A 19691-nucleotide genomic window follows, 5' to 3' on the forward strand; every position below is an offset into this window, starting at 1 on the left:
GAGTGTGCGCTTGGTATTCAGTAAAGTAACACCTGGGCTTCGGTGTCAGATCTCTGTCATGTTGGAATCATGCAAGCGAGTGTCTGCTCTTCCTCTTAGCAATCCCACAGCCAAGTTTCTGTTGGAAAACCTTCAGACGGCTAATCACTGAGTCATAACTTTGCAGACGAACAGCGACAACAATGCTGAAGATGATGACAAATGCATATTTAAACATTCCCACCAGAAATGATAAAAGGAAAACTACTAGAAACTGTTTATACAAAATACAGACAGGTGGGAATGACTACTTTAACAAGTCTTACAAGCTAAATAATCTGGTTAATTCATTGATGTATTGCACGCTGAATTTGATCACAGCCCAATGTCCAGTATTTGCCAATAAAACAAAAAAGCTTTTTCATATAAAAGAATAAGCCAAATCTTGCAGTAAATCTATTCTAAATGCTGGCTGTCTGAGGGCCTTGATCAGCGGAAGCTGAAGTACATACAACAAAGAGCCAAAAGAATATCCACCAAAGCCTCAGTTTGGAATCGTTGCGCCAGTCAAAGCAATATCTGGAAACACTTTTTATCCTGCAACAACAAAAACATGCAGCATCCCAGATTTCAGGCCCGGCATAGCTGCATCAAACCACATTGCCCACTATGGTCAGGCCTTAGAAAAGAGGCTTATGCAGAAATCCAGTTCGGGCTAAACGCATAAGCCCAGAGGCTACATAGCATGAGAGCACCGCTAACAAACTGAGCCCAACCTTGGTCAGACAGCAGGTCTTGTGAGGTCATACCCAAATACCACAGATAACACTAGCTCTTCACCCTGATTGTCTTCTAGCATGAAAGCACTTTTGTGGTTGTAGGTGGAAGAAGGAGGGGGTTTCTCAGAAGAGGGATGTTCAAAAATGTTCTGTTTCGGCCTTGGGTAAATGTTATGATAATTTCATTTGCGTGAGTAATTGTGTCTGCTCTTGCAGACTGTTCTGGTCCTGAGTTGCAGAGCAGCAGAGAGGATGAGGGCGGGACGTATGTTGTTTATTGGATCGATTTCAAAGGAGCGCTTAAAAAATACGATTTGTCTTTCACGCCCGGCATGTTTAGGGTTGGGGAGGAAGGCAAAAACAAACAAATACTGCACACAGATCTACAGCTTTCTCCAACACATGGCAATATTTCAGCATTATGAAATATGTTATCTTTAAAACATCACCACGCAGGTAGATGCAACTGTTCAGAAGATAATAGTCCCAAAAAAAGGCTCACAATCAAAGTGCGTAGCAGTGAGTGTTACTGAAACTTTGAGGCTTTAAACCTTTTTACGCAAACACGTTCCAGCGAGCGCACAAACGTTTTCTGCTCTGACACATCCATTACTATAGCATTCCATAGCAAAGACAACACGCTGGAGGCGTGAGAATTAGAAATGCAGCAAGTGATCCCTCTTGTGAAATCCAGCGTGCCTGCTCATACATGTCTGTGTGGGATACTGAGCTTTGATTACACAGAATAGCTACAGGCCTCCACTCAGGCAGAAGAGTCTTTGGAGTGGGCTCAACTCAACAACAGACAGGAAATCAGGAAATCAGCAGAATAGAGGGACAATAAGACAGAGATTAGGGCTGACCGGTTTCTCACTTACTAGGACTTCCTCTTTTTTCCCCAGATAAGCACACAATCTATAACAGTCTCACACACTCTTATTAAAACACAATCAGTTGTACATGACCAACCTCTTCAAACTTCAAACTATACGTCGCCCCTTTCCTTTCTCTCAGTCACACCATTCGGCTTTAAGAATAAGTCGTGCACGGCAGTTTCTGCCTTTCTCAATGTCATGGGAATTAAACCGGGAGCTCGTGCTTTGTGCCGACTCACCCGCAGGTGATGGGTGCAGCCAATCAACCAGCAGGACTTACTGTAACACCTACGACTAAAAGGCCAACTCACTCCGCAAACAGGATGATATAATCTCCTGACTGGAGGTGGGATGACTTCAGATGTCAACTAAGAAATACCTGGATCTCTTAACAATCTTATACTTTGACCTCACCTGGCTTATCACTTAGGGGAAGATAACTTTCATCAGCCAGACACAAAAAGATCTTTCTGCGAGGATTATCTAAAACACTCGTTGAAGCAGAGAAGGGTAAGAAATGGTACATAAATACTTTCTTTAGCTTTTCTTCTACGATGAGGAAAAGACTGTTGTAGCTCACATTGTTTCTGTGTCTCGAGGTGGTTCAATGAGATCTTGTCTGTAACAGCTGACAAGCCCCGTCATGTCAAAGGAAGGTTTGTGAGAGTGTGCAGGTACACACAGCCTAGCTTCCTGGCAGAGACGGGTGTGCGTGTGTGTGGGATTCAATTATCCTTGATTTTCCCAGCAAGACAGGTAAAAACTAACATCTTTTCTTTTTTTGTCTAATTATTGTTATAGTTCTCACTAAAGTAACTGCACGGCAGGAAAAAGATCTTAACATCAGTTATTTTAATTGTGGTTAAAGTTTTCAGCAGACTGAGTCCTTATCAGTCTTTGAGATGTGTAATTAATGGAGCGTTCGGAACCATCATTTAAAACGTGTTTCTTGGCCAATGTGTTTTAATGAGCTTCTTTAGTTTTTAACTTGGCCACGAAGTGTTTCCTGAACACGATACTCATGGCTAAAATCCCATCGACTCCTCCTTGGCCAAACTGACATGTCTGGAAAGGAATGCAGTCGAGTCCGCGCGCTCCAATCTCCCGCTGCTACTAAAGTGCCGATAAAACCTTTACAGGCCAACAAAACCTGTTTGCCGAAGTGGTTTACAAATTTACAGAGTGAGTGTTTCAAGTCACGAACACAGATCTAACTGTGGGCAAAGCTGTTGGGAGGCTTAAAAATCACAGACACAGAGGAGATTATCTAATCGGCGTGCCTGCGTTGATGAACTGAGTTCTGTCTCGCTCACTAAAATCATTACTGGTCACGGAAAGTGAAAACGCTTTCTTGTTTTGTTTTTTCGAGTCATTGTGACCAAGAGGTTTTAGGTTTTGTATCCCAGTTATTTAGACTTCTGAGGAAATTATAAACATGTGCTCTAAAGTGAAGTTATTATCATAATTTCTGACAGAGGTTGTGAGAAAGTGAAGACAATGCACTGCATACAGGATAACAATTACCACTCTGGCATTTTTTCTTATTTATTTTGTTGACTCTCTTACTGGAAGTCTTAAATGGACTAGAAGACTTCCTCTGGAAGACGTGCAGCAGACCACACCTGCATTTATCGGAAAAGAGGGGATTTGAAAAGTAAATATTTGTAAATGAAAGGTTCAAAGCATTGTTTGAACATCCCTGCGCTGCCAAATAATTGCTGCATTTCATTAAATGAAAATCAAGGCTAGCAGGTGCAATCGCTGCACAATGGATGTGAATTTAAAAAAAGCTAACAGACACAGTCAAATCCTTACATCTGGTTTTGAAAAACACGACAAACACAAGCACAGATCTCCTTCATGTTCTAGCATGAATAAGAGAGAACCTGGATGACATGCTGCTGCGGGAAATGTGGTATCAAACTGTTATTTGTTAAAATGTTAATACTCTCTTTTTGTGTTTCGTTGCAGATGGAGTTATGCTTTTAATTATCAAAACTTCCTAACAAATTGAACAAAGAAGAAAGAGACTACAAAGACTTTTGAGGATACATTAAAAACAAAAAAGATTAAACTGAAACATTTAAGCAAATCTCAACCAGATCTGCTAGGATGCCACTCCGAGCATCGCTGCACAGAAATCCAGCCTCTGGACGCTGGTCCAGCAGGAATTCCAAGAGGAAGGAGGTTCTGTCTGTCAACATGATCAGCCTACCGCTCGCCGATTTCCGCCACATCACTCATATTGGAAACAATGCCGACAGCTTTGGAGATCTGTCTTTTCTAAAGCTGAGTCACAACCTGCTTTTACAAAGTTCCCGAAGTGAGCAGAACGTCTTTCTGGCCTGCTCACCGCCTCCAAAGCCGCCTCGTCTGAATCTGGACGAGACTGAGAGCAAAAAGACCCCTGACTTGTCTGTGGACCACCAGCACAATAACTCCCAGAAAAGGAAGAAATGCAGTTCTCTGCCCCTGCTGGACAGCGAGAAAGGAAATGTAGATGCTGAAAAAGAGGATGGGTACCAAAGAGGGAATAATACTTCTTCCAATCAGACTCATAGCTCCAGATGGGGCAGCACAGGTTCAGATGGGGATGAAGACTTTAATGAGACCTGTGACAAAACTACGGGACAACAAAAGGATGAGGACAGTGGCTTTTCATTCAGCCTCGACCTGGGTCCTTCGATCCTTGACGATGTCCTTCAGGTGATGGACAAACTGCACAAATAAACCAGAGATTAGCCAAATGTCTCGGAGAGGCTTTACTAAAGGTTTGGAATATAGAGAGCAATAAGGGCCTCATCTTGTCCAGAATCCTGATCGGAGACGAAATCATCACATTTGGATATTGTTTTGTTCATTATGTTCGGATAAATCTAAAGATATCTGCTTTTTTGGAATGCAGAATCTCAAACAATGAATAATAAACCACAGATGAACACTGTACACTTTGTAAAGGCACAGGATATGCTCCTAGAGCACTGTGATCCACAGCGTTTACTAAAAAGTATGCGTGATTCTGTTTGAAAAGGGGGCACATAAACAAAGTTAATGTTCTCCAAGCAATCACCCTTTGCAGAGGCAGATCCAGTGTTTAAGTTAATAATTAAACTTTGTCTCATGTTAAACTAAGAGCTTGACATTTTCAACCTTTTCACATTTCCCCTTAGCTATTTTAATTCTTCAAACCACACATCACGGCACTGACGACGGCTGTTAAGACTTAAGATTGTTGTGTTTAAGAAAAGAAACGCAACGACTGGAATCCAAGGTCCTTGGAGCTGCGATGCCTTGGCGTGCTTGCCAATCTGTTGTGTGCAGAGGGCAAATTTTACTCCGCACGCATCTGAGAGGCCCCACTCAATGGTAGACCAAGGTACCCCCCATCTCTCATTCCCAACAAGGCAGTGAAAACAAACACTTAGTCCTGCTTCCAATAAAAGCCAGCCAGTGGTGGCAGTTTGGGCTACCGACCAAGCCAGGCCACAGGTCCAAGACCTCAGAAGAAAAATGAAAAAAAAAAGAAGCCAAAGCAGGCTGTTTTCTTAGCTGCAAATCAGCGTTCAATGCTCTGGTGAGCAGTGCACGAGAAGAAAAGTGGTAAAGGGTAACTTGATACTTCCACATATGCAGGGGGTGTTGAGGGAGAAGGAGGACCAGAAACATCATTACTGTAGCAAAAGTTCTGATGAGGCTTTAAACACTACCTTCTACCCAAATACACCCAACACGCAAAAATGCATGCTGTATCTCACACACTGGCACACGAGCAAAGGGAAGCACGCGTGAAACACGCGTGAAACACTCGTCCATACGTTTTCCTCAAACCTACAGAGGAGACGTCGAGACGAGCCTCACTCCGGCTTTGTTGGGGAGATTCCTAAGAGCGCCACGGGTCATGGTACAAAATCTAGAAACCAAAATAAGTTCTTCAAGCAATAAATTTTGAATTCTATGCAAACAGTCCAAAACAGAAACAGCACTGTTTGTGGGAACATTTATATATCCGTTTCTTGTAGACTTCTGCCAATAACACATTGTGAATGTTTTTTTCCTTCTGAAGAAAAAATAGTTTTTATGTATTTTTTGTGCAAAGCAAATAAAAACATCAAATACTCGTATGATGAGATTGCTTTTTTCTTTATTTTACACATTGTTTTATGTGTTTGTATCATTTTTTCTAGAGAAACTACAGCTTATATAGGACTCCGCAACACAATAATATTATGTAGAGGTGGCCAAAATTAGACACGCACGGCAGAATTTCATGCACAGTAGAGGCATGAATGCTGCACTGGAGTAAAGTGGACTTTGAAGCACAGCTAAAGCACAAAGAGGTGGCTATCAATAGCTAACCAGAGTCCGTTAGTAAACTTCAGGATAAGCAGGAGAATGAGCTATTCACTGACAGAGATTTACACTGTGTTGACTGTGTTGCCCTGCTCGATGCAATAACTCCCTAAGCAATCAAAACCTTATCTATTCACAAGAGAAAGAAGAATTGTGCAATATCAGAGAAATCAGAAATAATACTTGGCATCTTATTTTTCCTGCATGCATGTGTCCTTGGTTTTCTATCAGTCTGTCATCTGTGTGAAAGTCCTGTGAATGTGAGATGAAAGAGTCTGTGATGGAAGACAAATTATCTTGTCTGCTCTGCAAAAAACTGGCCAAACTGTGAAGTATCCCAATCACATCTGGCATCACTTCCCTCCGTTTTAAAATCTAAACTTGCTGTCATGCAGAATACAAAAAAAAAATCTTGTCATTCCTCTAAAGCAGCTCGTACGAGCTGTGTTTTTTGTCGGCTACCAACTTAAACATTAAAAATACTGTATTGGCAAATAGGACAAGAGTGCTGCGCCTGTAATTGTGCTTCCCAGTGAAATCTAATGCTACATGTCTTTGTTTTGGTCTGGTTTGTTTTTTTGTATTTACACATGAAAGGGGATTTCATAAAACCAACAGTTTTTTTTGTTTATGCTGTCGGTATCGTGTATCAAGACAGAAAATATTATCAAGCTGCAAAGAGGATCAAGCAAATTGAAAACAGCTCTTCCCTCTCATGATATGCATGATGAGCTAAATGCATTTAGGCATAGATTTCTATGTATTCTAAACCAGCACATCTTTTTTTAAAACATCTCCCATCCTCCGTTTCGTGAGTGGCCAATCATCCTTCAGTCTCATGTATTTTCACTGCTCGTTTCCTTTTTACTTTTGCTACTAACAAAAATGTGAAATAGAACAAAACCAAAGAAAAAAAAAAAGAAATATTCAGCTTTTAAGTCTGGTCATTGCAATAAACAGAAAGCTGTTCCTAAACAGCTATCATCTCCATTAAGAGCAGGTTTCAGGCCAGCACTGAATATGCCAACAGCAAGGCCACATCCAATGCATCTCTTCCAGACACAAGGACTATTTTAGGTGATAACGCACTTTTAAAGCACTAGCAAACCAGCAGGCTGGAAAAACAATCCCAGAATAGCTGATCTACTGCATCTGGTTTATGCCGTGACAACCCTGCAATGATTCCCTGGCTCTTGATGGAAGAAGCAGGCATAGAAGGCTCAAATTTAAAACCCTTACAATAGAATCGTTTTAAATAATACGGTATGCTAAACTGAGCAATAAACCATGAATCAAGACACAATGATTAATGATGGCATCATATCTCTGGAGGCATGAACGTCAGGTCTGGCAAAAACAAAGCAGACAGATAGATGGGGATTCCACATCCGAGAGTTTGTTAAGATAAACTATCCATGTGAAATCCCTTTTTCAGATGCAACTATTTGCCGCTCTCGGATAGGACTGCACTGAAATGTTTAGCAATGGATAATAGGTTCTTTTAGCATTCACTGAGATTTTGAACCATGTACTAAAAGAAACATTTGGACTTCTGGGAAAATTTAAAGGTTCGTTTTCTCGACCTCTCCATTTTTCAGCCTGTCACTACGACGTATTTGTCATATCAGTAATGTTAACGGGTACACACGCAAAAGTGGACGATCAGGAAAAGAAACTGGATTCTTTTCCCAAATGAAGGGTCTGAATTTAGCCAAGAGCGTGGGGAGCAATTCCACATGGTGCGAAAGACACGGCCCTCCCCTATTTTGAAATTAATATCCATGGTGAGAAAAACTGGGTGAATGCAGTAGGTCCAGTTATAAATCATGTCATATCTACAACAAAAACAGAGCCAAAAGATCAACACTCCTCTCTGTGAGAGAAGTTAAAAATTTAACACACCATGAGATAGATCAAAGTCTCTGTACCCTGAGGGGGTCTTCTTGGGGAATTTGCCCCTCCCTTTACTCCATTAGGCTCCTCATACTGGCCTCAAATTCATTTATTAAGCCCAGCAGAGATGGAACTAAAGTTAAGGGTGAAGTCATCCGTGTATCTGAGCTCCCTGTGGCGAGACGCTGACTCTGTGAGCTGTGTTTAGATTGATGAGGTTAAAGAACCAAGTCCTCACTTTGCTCATATGTGATTGCAGCTGGATAATGTTGGGACACTATGAAGGGGTCGGCTACAAGAGAGGGATCAGATTTGTAGATCCCAGATAAGAATCTGAAAAGAACATTCACATCCACTGACCCGTGGATAGGTGTGGATCAACACCGCTAATATCTGCCATGGTTTATCTATTATGTCATGTTGGACCTCTTTAGCAAGAAGTATTCTCAGTGAAGGCTAATTTGAAAATAATTCTAGCATAGTAATGTTTCCAGTCAGAGTTACAGAAGAAAAAAGGCTAAAGCAATCATCTTTGAATATCTGCAATGCAAACCGGTTTACCATAATAACATTTAAAGAGATTAGTGTGACAAGTCCCAGTGTGCAGACTCAGTCACAGATACTAACGCTGTGTAGGGGGTCGTAGACCCCACACTAGCATGAGAGGTGAAACCCAGTTCAGCAGTTTTATGTAGCAAACTGTGGTCCATAGGTGGTTAATTCTTCAAATTAAAAAAAAAATGTTATATTAAGATGATCAGAAGGTTTTTGACTTAATGAAAAAGGCCAAAATCTAAAAGTAATTAATAAGAAGAAGAAAAAATGTAATCACTTGGCACCAAAATATCCATTTTTACTTTCTCACGTGCCAGACTACCATTATTGCATACTGCTACACGAAATGCAGCAATCCTGGGGTCTGCCAGGTCATTTCCATTAATGATCAGCCAACGAGGGGCTCTGGGCCAGTGCCGGGCCAGCACCTCACCACAAATAAACCGAGGACCATTTAACCAAACACATTGTTCTAGGTCAGACGAATGGGAGTGCAAGCACCGGGGAAATATCTGCACCACTGATACGAAAATAAAAGCTCTGAACGTTTACATACCTCTCTTTGTGGGGCAGTGTTTAGGCAAGAGTATTTGTGCTGGAAGCAATGTAGCCGGAGGATTTTATAACATGGGGCTGACACGCTTTATGAGAGAGGAGGGGAATTACAACAGCGCATTTTAATGTTATACCGGTACCTGTGAAGGCATGAACTGCCCAGAATGAGAAGCTGCGGCAAAAACCTCAGGCTGTCCTTCAAGCCAGGAAATCTTCAGGGGATTTGCAGCTACGCCACTTTCATTCTTTACAGCCAGCTCCTAAAAAAAACAAAAAACAAAATGTGAGAGTGGGTATTCAAATGAGTCATCTACCAGTATTATTAAGGCGAAAACACTTTCTCCTTGTACAGAGTGGGACCTAGGTATTTGTTCAGTTCACATAACACCTAAATAAAGGTGGGCCAACACCGGAGCTGGGGCATGAAGATGGGCAGGGTGAGACAACAGAACCTGTACCTAGATCCCAGTAGACTGGCAGGCATATTTTCTGCAGGCGAAACACATGTTGCGGTAAGGAAACCACAACAACAAAAAAAGTACATCATGATGACAAAGAGCCTGAGGAACCAGACAGTGGGGAACAATAAGATGGCTCAGTTCCGTCCGTCCAATGGTTTCCATCAGCATCGGGACTTCTGCGGTACAGAATGACTAAAATATCAGTTTCACTCACACAGACCGTCCCCAGGCACGGAAGTCTATGACAGCTATCACTCTGAGTAATAATCAAACTCATCGGGTGACCTGGAATTTTGAGGCAAATGAATGTTGAAGAAAACGGTTTCTGAGGTTTTTATTCAGGAGTTAAGGTACTTACAGCAGCTCTCACAGTTGCAAATTCTGCAACAGCACTTCCTTTCTTCTTACTCGACATGATCACATTCAAAACATCGCCATACTAGAAGTAAAAAAAAAAAAAAGTGGGGGGGGGACAAAGTCATATTGAGGTAGAGGAATGATTGTGAACATTCAAATTAATATTGCTTTTCACAGCACAATCCATAACCATAAAAAACCACACACAGGCACAAAACTTCAAAACACTGGTGAATATAAAAGACTTCCTGAGAAGTTAGCGTTCAATATGTGTTTGTTATTAGACCTCGTGATATTGTTCGTATGTTTGAGCCTGAGCCAGTTATTCTTTGAACAGTAACAACATCTACATCTCCTGTCAGCTTTAAAGCTGACAGGAGATGTGTTTCATATCCAACTGCACTGATTTCTGTTGTTGAGCTCATTTGATCCCAAAAGAGTGCAAAAGTTGGCCTAAAAGTGCAGCAAAGCAAAGACCAACCTCTTTAAGAAAGACACGGTGAGAAAAGAAGGGGGAGACTATAAACACAATGGAGGAGCACAAAGGGCTTTTTAAATTCCTCGTAGCTCAGGTGGATCAAGTAAAAAAAACTCAATGCCATTTACTTCTTCCTAACTAAAGTGAGGCTTGGGAACAGAGAGTACAAGGAAAGAGGCCTTTAAGAATCTCATTCTGAAAAAATGTAGCTTTCTGGGAACGGGAAAGTCCAAGAATGCTAATGCTTACTAAGGACACTCTGAAGCAAGCCAACAGTGACAAAGGAGACTCTCCAAAGGCCTCTGTTTCATGAAATATAAATATCGTAACATATTTTTGAAACAAAGATGTATTACTTCAACCAGCCAAAGTACACAAGTCCATACACGCCCACATGCACGTATACACACAATCAAACTCGTTCCCACACAGCAGTGGCTATTTCTACTTGCCCAAACCATTAACTGTCACTCATTGGAGCTTGCCATCTTAAACAGGATTTTCTTAGAATATATTCCCTTTGCTCAAGCATTTAAAAGAAGCAACACTTTTTTCCAGAGGTTTTTTTTTTTTTACTCCCTCCTGCTTGGGAGCATATTGACTGCATGCGTGCAGAAGAGAAATTGAAATGCCTTTTTCCAGCCAGCTTGACGTCACTGACACTTGCCCTATCCTCATTTCAGGCCAACCTATGCCACGCCAAAAGCCCCTGTGACGGATCACAGCATAAGGTGGTACTAGGTTGCATGAGAAGAGCACATTTCCTAATGCCTCCCTCGGCACTGCTTAATCACTTGGTGAGAGGGGCACAAACAATGGTGTGCATGGCTTTAAAAGGGCACTACAACATTGCCCTCAGCACTTTCACTGCAACAAAACTTAATGGGCCTTATTTAAGGGGAGGAACAAAACAATCTACAACAGTGATGTCATGCAAACCTCAAATAAGGCTGGACTCTGCAGGTAGGTTTTTTACCATGCAATCAAATGCATATATACATATACACATTATATATATATATATATATATATATATATATATATATATATATATATATATATATATATATATACACACACACATATACACACACACATATACACACACACACACACACACACACACACATATATATATATATAAAACAAACACCCAGCACGCCCCTGCGGGCGGTTTATCCTTCAAGCTCGGGTCCTCTACCAGAGGCCTGGGAGCTTGAGGGTCCTGCGCAGTATCTTAGCTGTTCCCAGGACTGCGCTCTTCTGGACAGAGATCTCCGATGTTGTTCCCGGGATCTGCTGGAGCCACTCGCCTATCTTGGGAGTCACCGCACCTAGTGCTCCGATTACCACGGGGACCACCGTTACCTTCACCCTCCACATCCTCTCGAGCTCTTCTCTGAGCCCTTGGTATTTCTCCAGCTTCTCGTGTTCCTTCTTCCTGATATTGCTGTCATTGGGAACCGCTACATCGATCACTACGGCCGTCTTCTTCTGTTTGTCTACCACCACTATGTCCGGTTGGTTAGCCACCACCATTTTGTCCGTCTGTATCTGGAAGTCCCACAGGATCTTAGCTCGGTCATTCTCCACCACCCTTGGGGGCATCTCCCATTTTGACCTCGGGACTTCCAGGTTATACTCGGCACAGATGTTCCTGTACACTATGCCGGCCACTTGGTTATGGCGTTCCATGTATGCCTTGCCTGCTAGCATCTTGCACCCTGCTGTTATGTGCTGGATTGTCTCTGGGGCATCTTTACACAGCCTGCACCTGGGGTCTTGCCTGGTGTGATAGACCCCAGCCTCTATGGATCTTGTGCTCAGAGCTTGTTCTTGTGCTGCCATGATTAGTGCCTCTGTGCTGTCTTTCAGTCCAGCTTTGTCCAGCCACTGGTAGGATTTCTGGATATCAGCCACCTCCTCTATCTGCCGGTGGTACATACCGTGCAGGGCTCTGTCCTTCCATGATGGTTCCTCGTCTCCCTCCTCTTTCTTGGGTTTCTGCTGCCTGAGGTATTCACTGAGCACTCGGTCAGTTGGGGCCATCTTCCCAATGTATTCTTGGATGTTCCTTGTCTCATCCTGGACTGTGGTGCTGACACTCACCAGTCCCCGGCCCCCTTCCTTCCGCTTAGCGTGCAGCCTCAGGGTGCTGGACTTGGGGTGAAACCCTCCATGCATGGTAAGGAGCTTTCTTGTCTTTATGTCAGTGGCTTCTATCTCCTCCTTTGGCCAGCCTATTACCCCAGCAGGGTACCTGATCACGGGCAGGGCGTACGTGTTGATGGCCCGGATCTTGTTCTTACCATTCAGCTGACTCCTCAGGACTTGCCTGACCCTCTGCAGGTACTTGGTGGTTGCAGCTTTTCTAGCGGCCTCTTCATGGTTCCCATTCGCCTGCGGGATCCCCATGTACTTGTAACTGTCCTCTATGTCTGCAATGTTGCCTTCTGGTAGTTCAATCCACTCAGTTCTGACTACCTTCCCTCTCTTTGTTACCATCCGACTACACTTCTCCAGTCCGAACGACATTCCAATGTCATTGCTGTATAGCCTGGTAGTGTGGATCAGTGAATCGATGTCTCGTTCACTCTTGGCATACAGCTTGATGTCATCCATGTACAGGAGGTGGCTGACAACTGCTCCGTTCCGTAGTCGGTATCCGTAGCCAGTCTTGTTAATGATCTCACTGAGGGGGTTCAGGCCTATGCAGAACAGCAGTGGGGACAGAGCATCTCCTTGGTAGATCCCGCACTTGATGGTGACTTGTGCTATGGGCTTGGAGTTGGCCTCTAGTGTTGTACGCCACATCCCCATTGAGTTCCTGATGAAGGCTCTTAGGGTCCCATTGATCTTGTACAATTCTAGGCATTCCAGTATCCAGCTGTGGGGCATTGAGTCATAGGCCTTCTTGTAATCAATCCAGGCAGTGCACAGGTTGGTCAGTCTGGTCTTGCAGTCTCGGCTGATTGTTCTGTCTACCAGTAGCTGGTGTTTTGCACCTCTGGTATTCTTGCCAATTCCTTTCTGTGTCCCGCTCATGTATTGACCCATGTGCCTGTTCATCTTAGCCGATATGATGCCTGACAGGAGCTTCCATGTAGTACTGAGGCAGGTTATTGGTCGGTAGTTGGAGGGGACCGGTCCCTTCTTGGGGTCCTTGGGGATCAGGACCGTCCGGCCTTCAGTTAGCCATTCCGGGTGTCTCTCGTTAACTAGCAGCTGGTTCATTTGTGCTGCCAGACGCTCGTGGAGTGCAGTTAGCTTCTTCAGCCAGTAGGCGTGAACCATGTCGGGCCCTGGTGCTGTCCAACTCTTCATACTGGAGACCCTTTCTTGGATATCTGCCACTGTGATGGTTACTGGACCCTGTTCAGGGAGGTCGCTGTGGTCTGCCCTCAGATCCTCTAGCCACTGAGCATTGCCGTTATGGGTTGCATCCTTCTCCCATATGCTCTTCCAGTATTGCTCCGTCTCCAGCCTTGGTGGTGCTGTTCTCTTATTGTTCCCTTGCCACTGAGAGTACACCTTTGCTGGTTCTGTGGAGAACAGCTGGTTCATTCTCCTGCCTTCTATCTCTCTGGTGTACCTCCTCAAGCGGCTGGCCAAGGCTGTGAGTCTTTGCTTGGCAGTTTCCAAGGCCTCAGGTATGGACAGCTTGCTGTATTTCTTAGGCACCTTATTCGTCGCACCTTTCTGCAACTCCGTTAGTTGGCTAACCTCTCTCCGTGCTACTTTGATCTTGCCCTCTAGCCTCCTTCTCCATGGAGGGTACTGCCCTCCATGGAGATATATATACTCCTCCATGGAGTATGTATATGATATATATATATATATATATATATATATATATATATATATATATATATATATATATATATATATATGAGACAACGATTTTATTTATATATATATATATATATATATACACACACACATATATATACACACATATATATACATATATATATATATATATATATATATATATATATATATATATATAAATAAAATCAATCAATAACAGATACTCCTCATTTCACTTTATTATGTGTTTAAAGAGCAACTGTACACAGAGTCTAACTTTTCCATTCCAACCTTTAGAACCACCATGGGCAAGACCAAAGAGCTGGAGTGGGCTACAATACCATCAGCAAGAAGCTTGGTGAAAAGTTGACAACTGCTGTTACGATTATTTGGAAATAAAGGAAATATAAAATGACCATCATTTGTCCTTGGACATGCAAGACCTTGCCTCAAGGAGTGAGGATGACCATGAGAAAGGTGGTTGATCAGCCTAAGACTGCACAGGTGGAGCTTGTTAATGATCTGGAGGCAGTTGGGACCACAAATCACCAAGAACATTTTTGTTTTAACACTACATCACAATGAACTGTAATCTCGAAGTGTCAACAAGGTCCTTGTGCTAATGAAGGCACACGTATAGGTCTGTTGCAAGTTTGCCAGTGAAGATCTAAAAGATTCAGAGAAGGTTTGGGAGAAAGCTCTTTGGCATCAGCTCACCCTGCCGTGTTTGGAGGCAAAGTGATGCTGAGTATGACCCAAAGAACGCCATCCCCACAGTCAAGCACAGAGGTAGAAAAATGCTGTGGGGCTGGTTTTTTTTGTGTTTTCATCACATTGAGAGGACAATGGACATGTACCACAAAATCCCAGATGAGAACCTCCTTCTCTCAGCCAGAACAGTTAACATGAGTCAAGGATGGGTCTTCCAGCACGACAGTGACCCAAAACACATCACCAAGGTAACAAAGGAGTAACTAAAGAAGAAGACCATTATGATTATGGAGTAGCCTAGCCAGTCTCCAGACCTCAATCCTATAGAAAATCTGTTCCAATCTCTTCATGTGTTTGGTCTTCTTCACACACAAAGCTAGGACATCTTACTATTGATCACTGATTGAAGAAAATAAGAACGATTTGGTTCGTCTTCAGCATGTAGCCAGGCTCTGTTGAACCAAACATTCCTTTAACCTTAACTACTAATGACTTCATAAGTTTCATTACAAGTAATTCTGTAATCATTTGAGAAAAAAATATTGATAAGAAAAACATCACATATAGATATTTATAATACTATTTATATTACTGTACGGTCTTTACCTAATATAAAATGACTTGAGGTGACTGCTATTGTGATTTGGTGCCGTATAAATAAAACTGAATTGAATTATTGACTTCAAGAAACATCTTACCATTGTGCTTTCCTACAAGGCTTTCTCCATCAAGTACCAACTTAAGTTTTTCTTGGGGATCAATTTATAACTTGTGACTTATGTGATGTATTTTTTTTCTGGATTTAGAGGCATTTCTTTGGAAGTGAGCAAACCTAAAAATTCAGCAGTGTATTTTTTCCCCAGGAAATTTAATTTGCAGACCCTTTAGAGAGGAAAATGATTGCATTTGGCTAACCTAGTCAAATAAATACCTCATAAATTCATGGGAATTTTTGCATTCATTTAACACTCATTTGTAATACAAAAAGAGTCGTTATTTAAGGCAATACTGTATAATGCCAAACCTAAATTATTTTATTGTGTTGTAATCTTTTTTAAATAGTTCTAAAAGCAACTGTTTTGCAGTATAAATCAATAACTTTGCAGCACTGTGGCATTACTTATTCTCTTTTCAGGACGCATACCTTTTGTAGAAGTTTAAACAGAATGTCATGAGAGTAGCCTCCATTTGTCTCATCATCTTTTTTACACTTCCACTTCAACTGGAGGAGAGAAAGAGAGAGGAAAGGCTAATATTAGTCAAGAAAGTTTTCATGAGCTAAAGAAGTGCATGATAATGTCTAATCATTAGAACACATTGAAGGAGGGTGGAGGGAGGTTTGGAGTCTTCTCTCACCCCCGTTCTCTGCGACCTGCTGGAGCAGGGGGGCTAGGACTAGGAGGAGGAGTTGGCCGTCCGACTGCGGTCTGGAGTGTGGAGCCTTCCTGCTGCTGCGGAGTCGGGGCGGTCTGCCTCCCCCCACCGCAGGGAAAAGGGTAACACCACCTGGGTCTGGGTGCAGTGCCCCCCTCCAGGGGCAAGGGCACCTAGACCCGGTTTGTAGAGTACGCTTGGGGAGTGTGATCGTGTGTACAGCGTCTCTTTATGTCTGTCTCCACGTTGGTTGAGTGTGGAGTAAGTGCATATGAGAGCATGAGGGTGGGAATGGATGTTTGTATCTGTGTGTGCCTGTATGTCTGTGTCTATATGTCAGGTTGGGTGTCAGGCGCCACCTCTCTGGGGACATCTCAGGCCCTCCAAGGTTTGGAGGCCTATCTCCCCCTACCACCACTTCCCCTGCCAGTGGCGGACCCCCTCAGACATCGGTGCGTTGGTGGTTCTTTGTGTCCGGGGATGGGCGTCCAGGTACACACCGGCTCACTCCTTGGCGGCCGCTTATCGGGGCCTGGAGCCTGGGGCTCACTCGGGCCACTTCGGAGGTGGGGTGCCCCCGGCCTCTCGGCCTGGGGCTCGGTCACTCAGGCACGGCTGGCTGCCGGCGGAGCTCACGGGCGCGTCACTGCAACTCCCCCTGGCTTCTGCTCCGCGGCTGCTGAGTGAGCCCTCATCTGGGACTCTCCTCAGCTCTTTCCGGGACAGTGGCGCAGCTGCCCCTCTGTTGGTCTTCCTTGGTCTCTTGTGTTCTGGGGGCCTCTGGATGTCTGGAGTTTTGATCTCCTCCACACCTGCTTCATGCCCTGGAGGACGGGGCTGTGGCCCCCCCACACCCTCTAGCAGATCATTACATGAAGGAACCTTTTAAAAACAAGCGCGTCCATGCTCACAGGTGTACACACGGGTGATCACACCCACAAACTACACCCTTTTTGGCTCCTACCTCAAAGCACACTGTGTTCTGTTGATCTTATGTGCTGCACAATAATGTTTAATATTTAGTATTTACTGTTATATTCCCATATATCATTGTGATGTTGTTTATTCTATTACTCTTGTTCTCTTCTGCTTGCTTTCTTTTTTCTTTCTCAGCAGGTGATCCAGGTGATTGATATATGCATTTTTTTTCTCTGCCCGTTCTGTTGGTTTTTGTCTTTTGCCCTTCTCCCCCGTCCCTCTTCTCAGCTGTTTCTCTTTCCCTCTTTCTTTCTCCCCTTCTTTCCTCCAGTCAAGTCTGTCCCGTATTCAGTGAGTGAAAATAAAATAAACAATAAAAGGTGAATCAAATGGACCATTACGGCAAGGCTGGGATGGTCAGTTTGGTAAAGTAAATCCGTTGGGCATCTTTCTTTGCCTTTAGACAACAATTCTGATGCAAAAGAGCCAAACGGGACAGGCCAAAAAAAAAAAAAAAAAAAGAACACATTGATTAAAGTCAGCTGACAAAGAGGCCAAGCCTGCCAGGCGGGCTCGCCTCTGATGAGACACAGATTACGAAAACCATCAGCACACGCTGGAGCTACGAGAAAAAGACATTATTAAGCTCTTGGAACATCACCATGGCACCACCTGCAAGACCTGCAGTCAATTTCCATTCATACCGAAAGCACCAGATAAATGAGTGAAATTCAAAACATGGACACCTGGACCACAGAAAATGTGGTGACTCACTTGCTTTAACTATCATAAATTAATCAAGAAATAATCCAAAGCAGTTCAATGTCTAAGAACGTGTTTGGTCACAGGCAAAAGAGAGGAAGTCCTCCTCTACTATGTGAACTGTGGTCAACTTCTTTGCTTACATAACAATGTTAGTGTGTCTTTAGTTTAAAAAGAAATTGAAAAACATATGAACCCCGTTTGGAGTTCTGTCACTAAAAGCTCATGCGAGTTCCTGCACTCCTAAAAAACAAGACAGATATTGTGTAACTTCTCATATGCATGTACAAAGAACAGGGAAATGAGGCAAATATCACAGCAACTGCTCAGAGTATTATAAATGGCAAGCGCTAACTGTTGATTCAGCTCCAGCATTCTGCTCACTGTCAGAGCAGCAGGATTTCTGGGAACTTCCAAGTGCAAATGGAGTCTTTTTACCAGCAATCACGGCTGAAAATGTCCATCTAAGAGCATTCTCTTCTCCCCACCGATAACCTCCTTACCCGGTAATCGTCAAATAAAATGCTAAGGTATTTCTATGATGTGATGTCTGTGATTTCAGCCTGCAACACAGGAACACTGCTGTGTTTGCTCAAAATTTAGATCTATTCTTCAAAAAGCGAGTCATCAACACAGCTGATAATTATGCTAAGGTCATAGAGAACTTTCTAAAATCAAATTAAACTTTATAGTGAAAAGCAATGGGCAGTTTGAATATAGAAAAAATGGCTGTGGTTAACTGTCTAGAGATTATATTCCATGTTATGCTTTTAAGACGTTCAGATGCAGGTATCTGATGTGGGAAGCCAATAAATTATTAATAAGAAAATATTTTTGATTGCACGCAGGGCTGCAATCTGAGATAGAAGCAGAGCCTCTGAGATAAATCTTGCAGTAAACGTGTCCCTGTCCATGCAACATGATTTGTGATGCTGTCAGTCTGGCCGCTGTTTGTTTTTTCTAGCTGAACACACAAACGTCAGGGAATACGCTGCGGCACTAGATGGCTATCAAATTTTAAAACCAGATTTACTGTCTAAACACATTAGCTAACATCCCATGTTAATACATGCAGACTCTGCTGTTTCCAGGAGGAAATATAATAAGCCTTCTCTTAGTTTAGATACTGGTCTCCTGACGACACTGTGCCCTCTCAAGAGGACTGGACTTCAGAATAGCATGTGTGCTCAGTAGTGAGGCAACTTATGTGGTCTCCAATAATGAAACACAAATGGCAAAAGGTTTTTATCAAACTCCCCGCTGAGATCCTGCCTGAAATTTCACTCAGATATAGCAGTCGCTCCTCCACGTTACTGAGGGACCTACATTATTCTCTTACTACATATTTCACCCCAACCCTGACCTCTCTTCACATATTCTGAGCCTTACCTTCAATTTTGGGGTTACGTTGCTCTTGGAACATCTCTCCACTCCTGAGTCTGACAAAACGCAACAGAGGGGGGGGGATGAGACAGAGAAGTGAAAAAAACAAAGAAACTATTGTTTTCCTGAAATATTATACGCAAGAGAGCAGTCGAGGGACTAGTGCAGATAGACAGCAATTTTAAAATGGATGTCATGTGTTAAATGTATAGCTCTTGCTGATCCAGGGGAGGGCTGTGTGCGTGCAAATGGAAAAGACGCAGAAGACATGCTGACAATGCATTAGTAATTGTCCGGCCACAAAAGGGGTCTAGTTTAGGGCAGCAGTCAGTTGTTTTCCTAAGTATATACACGCTGCCTTCCTTTTGCTGCAAAAAATATTACCATGAGGTTAAAAGTTTGATGGACCGCTCTGTGTACGCAGTGATTGGCATCCCTTTGCTATCTTGCC

At 43.1% G+C, this 19691-nt stretch overlaps 2 protein-coding genes across 8 annotated transcripts in view; one reads left to right on the forward strand and one right to left on the reverse strand.

The window, feature by feature from the left end:
- dnajc17 (DnaJ (Hsp40) homolog, subfamily C, member 17) overlaps nucleotides 1–19691 on the reverse strand; it is a 39904-nt gene that overhangs the window by 6823 nt on the left and 13390 nt on the right. For both annotated transcript variants that reach the window (XR_014889911.1, XM_085256927.1), the window contains exons 7-10: nucleotides 19247–19296; nucleotides 15948–16025; nucleotides 9806–9886; nucleotides 9127–9246 (exon numbers count right to left, since the gene is read on the reverse strand). Coding sequence is in view for 1 of the 2 variants with exons in the window: in XM_085256927.1 (XP_085113053.1) it covers nucleotides 9127–9246; nucleotides 9806–9886; nucleotides 15948–16025; nucleotides 19247–19296 (329 nt within the window). In the remaining variant the exon portion in view is untranslated. The remainder of the gene's footprint in view (nucleotides 1–9126; nucleotides 9247–9805; nucleotides 9887–15947; nucleotides 16026–19246; nucleotides 19297–19691) is intronic.
- On the forward strand, nucleotides 1923–5770 carry LOC146552659 (cdc42 effector protein 3). 6 transcript variants are annotated; one of them, XM_085256930.1, is made up of 3 exons: nucleotides 1923–2153; nucleotides 2233–2389; nucleotides 3605–5770. In XM_085256930.1, the coding sequence occupies exon 3, from the start codon at nucleotides 3746–3748 to the stop codon at nucleotides 4361–4363; it is 618 nt and encodes a 205-aa protein (XP_085113056.1). In that variant the 5' UTR covers nucleotides 1923–2153; nucleotides 2233–2389; nucleotides 3605–3745; the 3' UTR covers nucleotides 4364–5770. The 6 variants fall into 6 exon arrangements, with proteins under 6 accessions (XP_085113056.1, XP_085113057.1, XP_085113055.1 ...); XM_085256931.1 differs by having other exon boundaries at nucleotides 2262–2389; XM_085256929.1 differs by having other exon boundaries at nucleotides 1923–2143.

This window comes from Mchenga conophoros, linkage group LG19 (genome assembly GCF_057382185.1).
Source record: "Mchenga conophoros isolate Kocher_MC1m ecotype Shallow Benthic linkage group LG19, M_conophoros_male_GT1.1, whole genome shotgun sequence".
NCBI lineage: Eukaryota > Metazoa > Chordata > Actinopteri > Cichliformes > Cichlidae > Mchenga > Mchenga conophoros.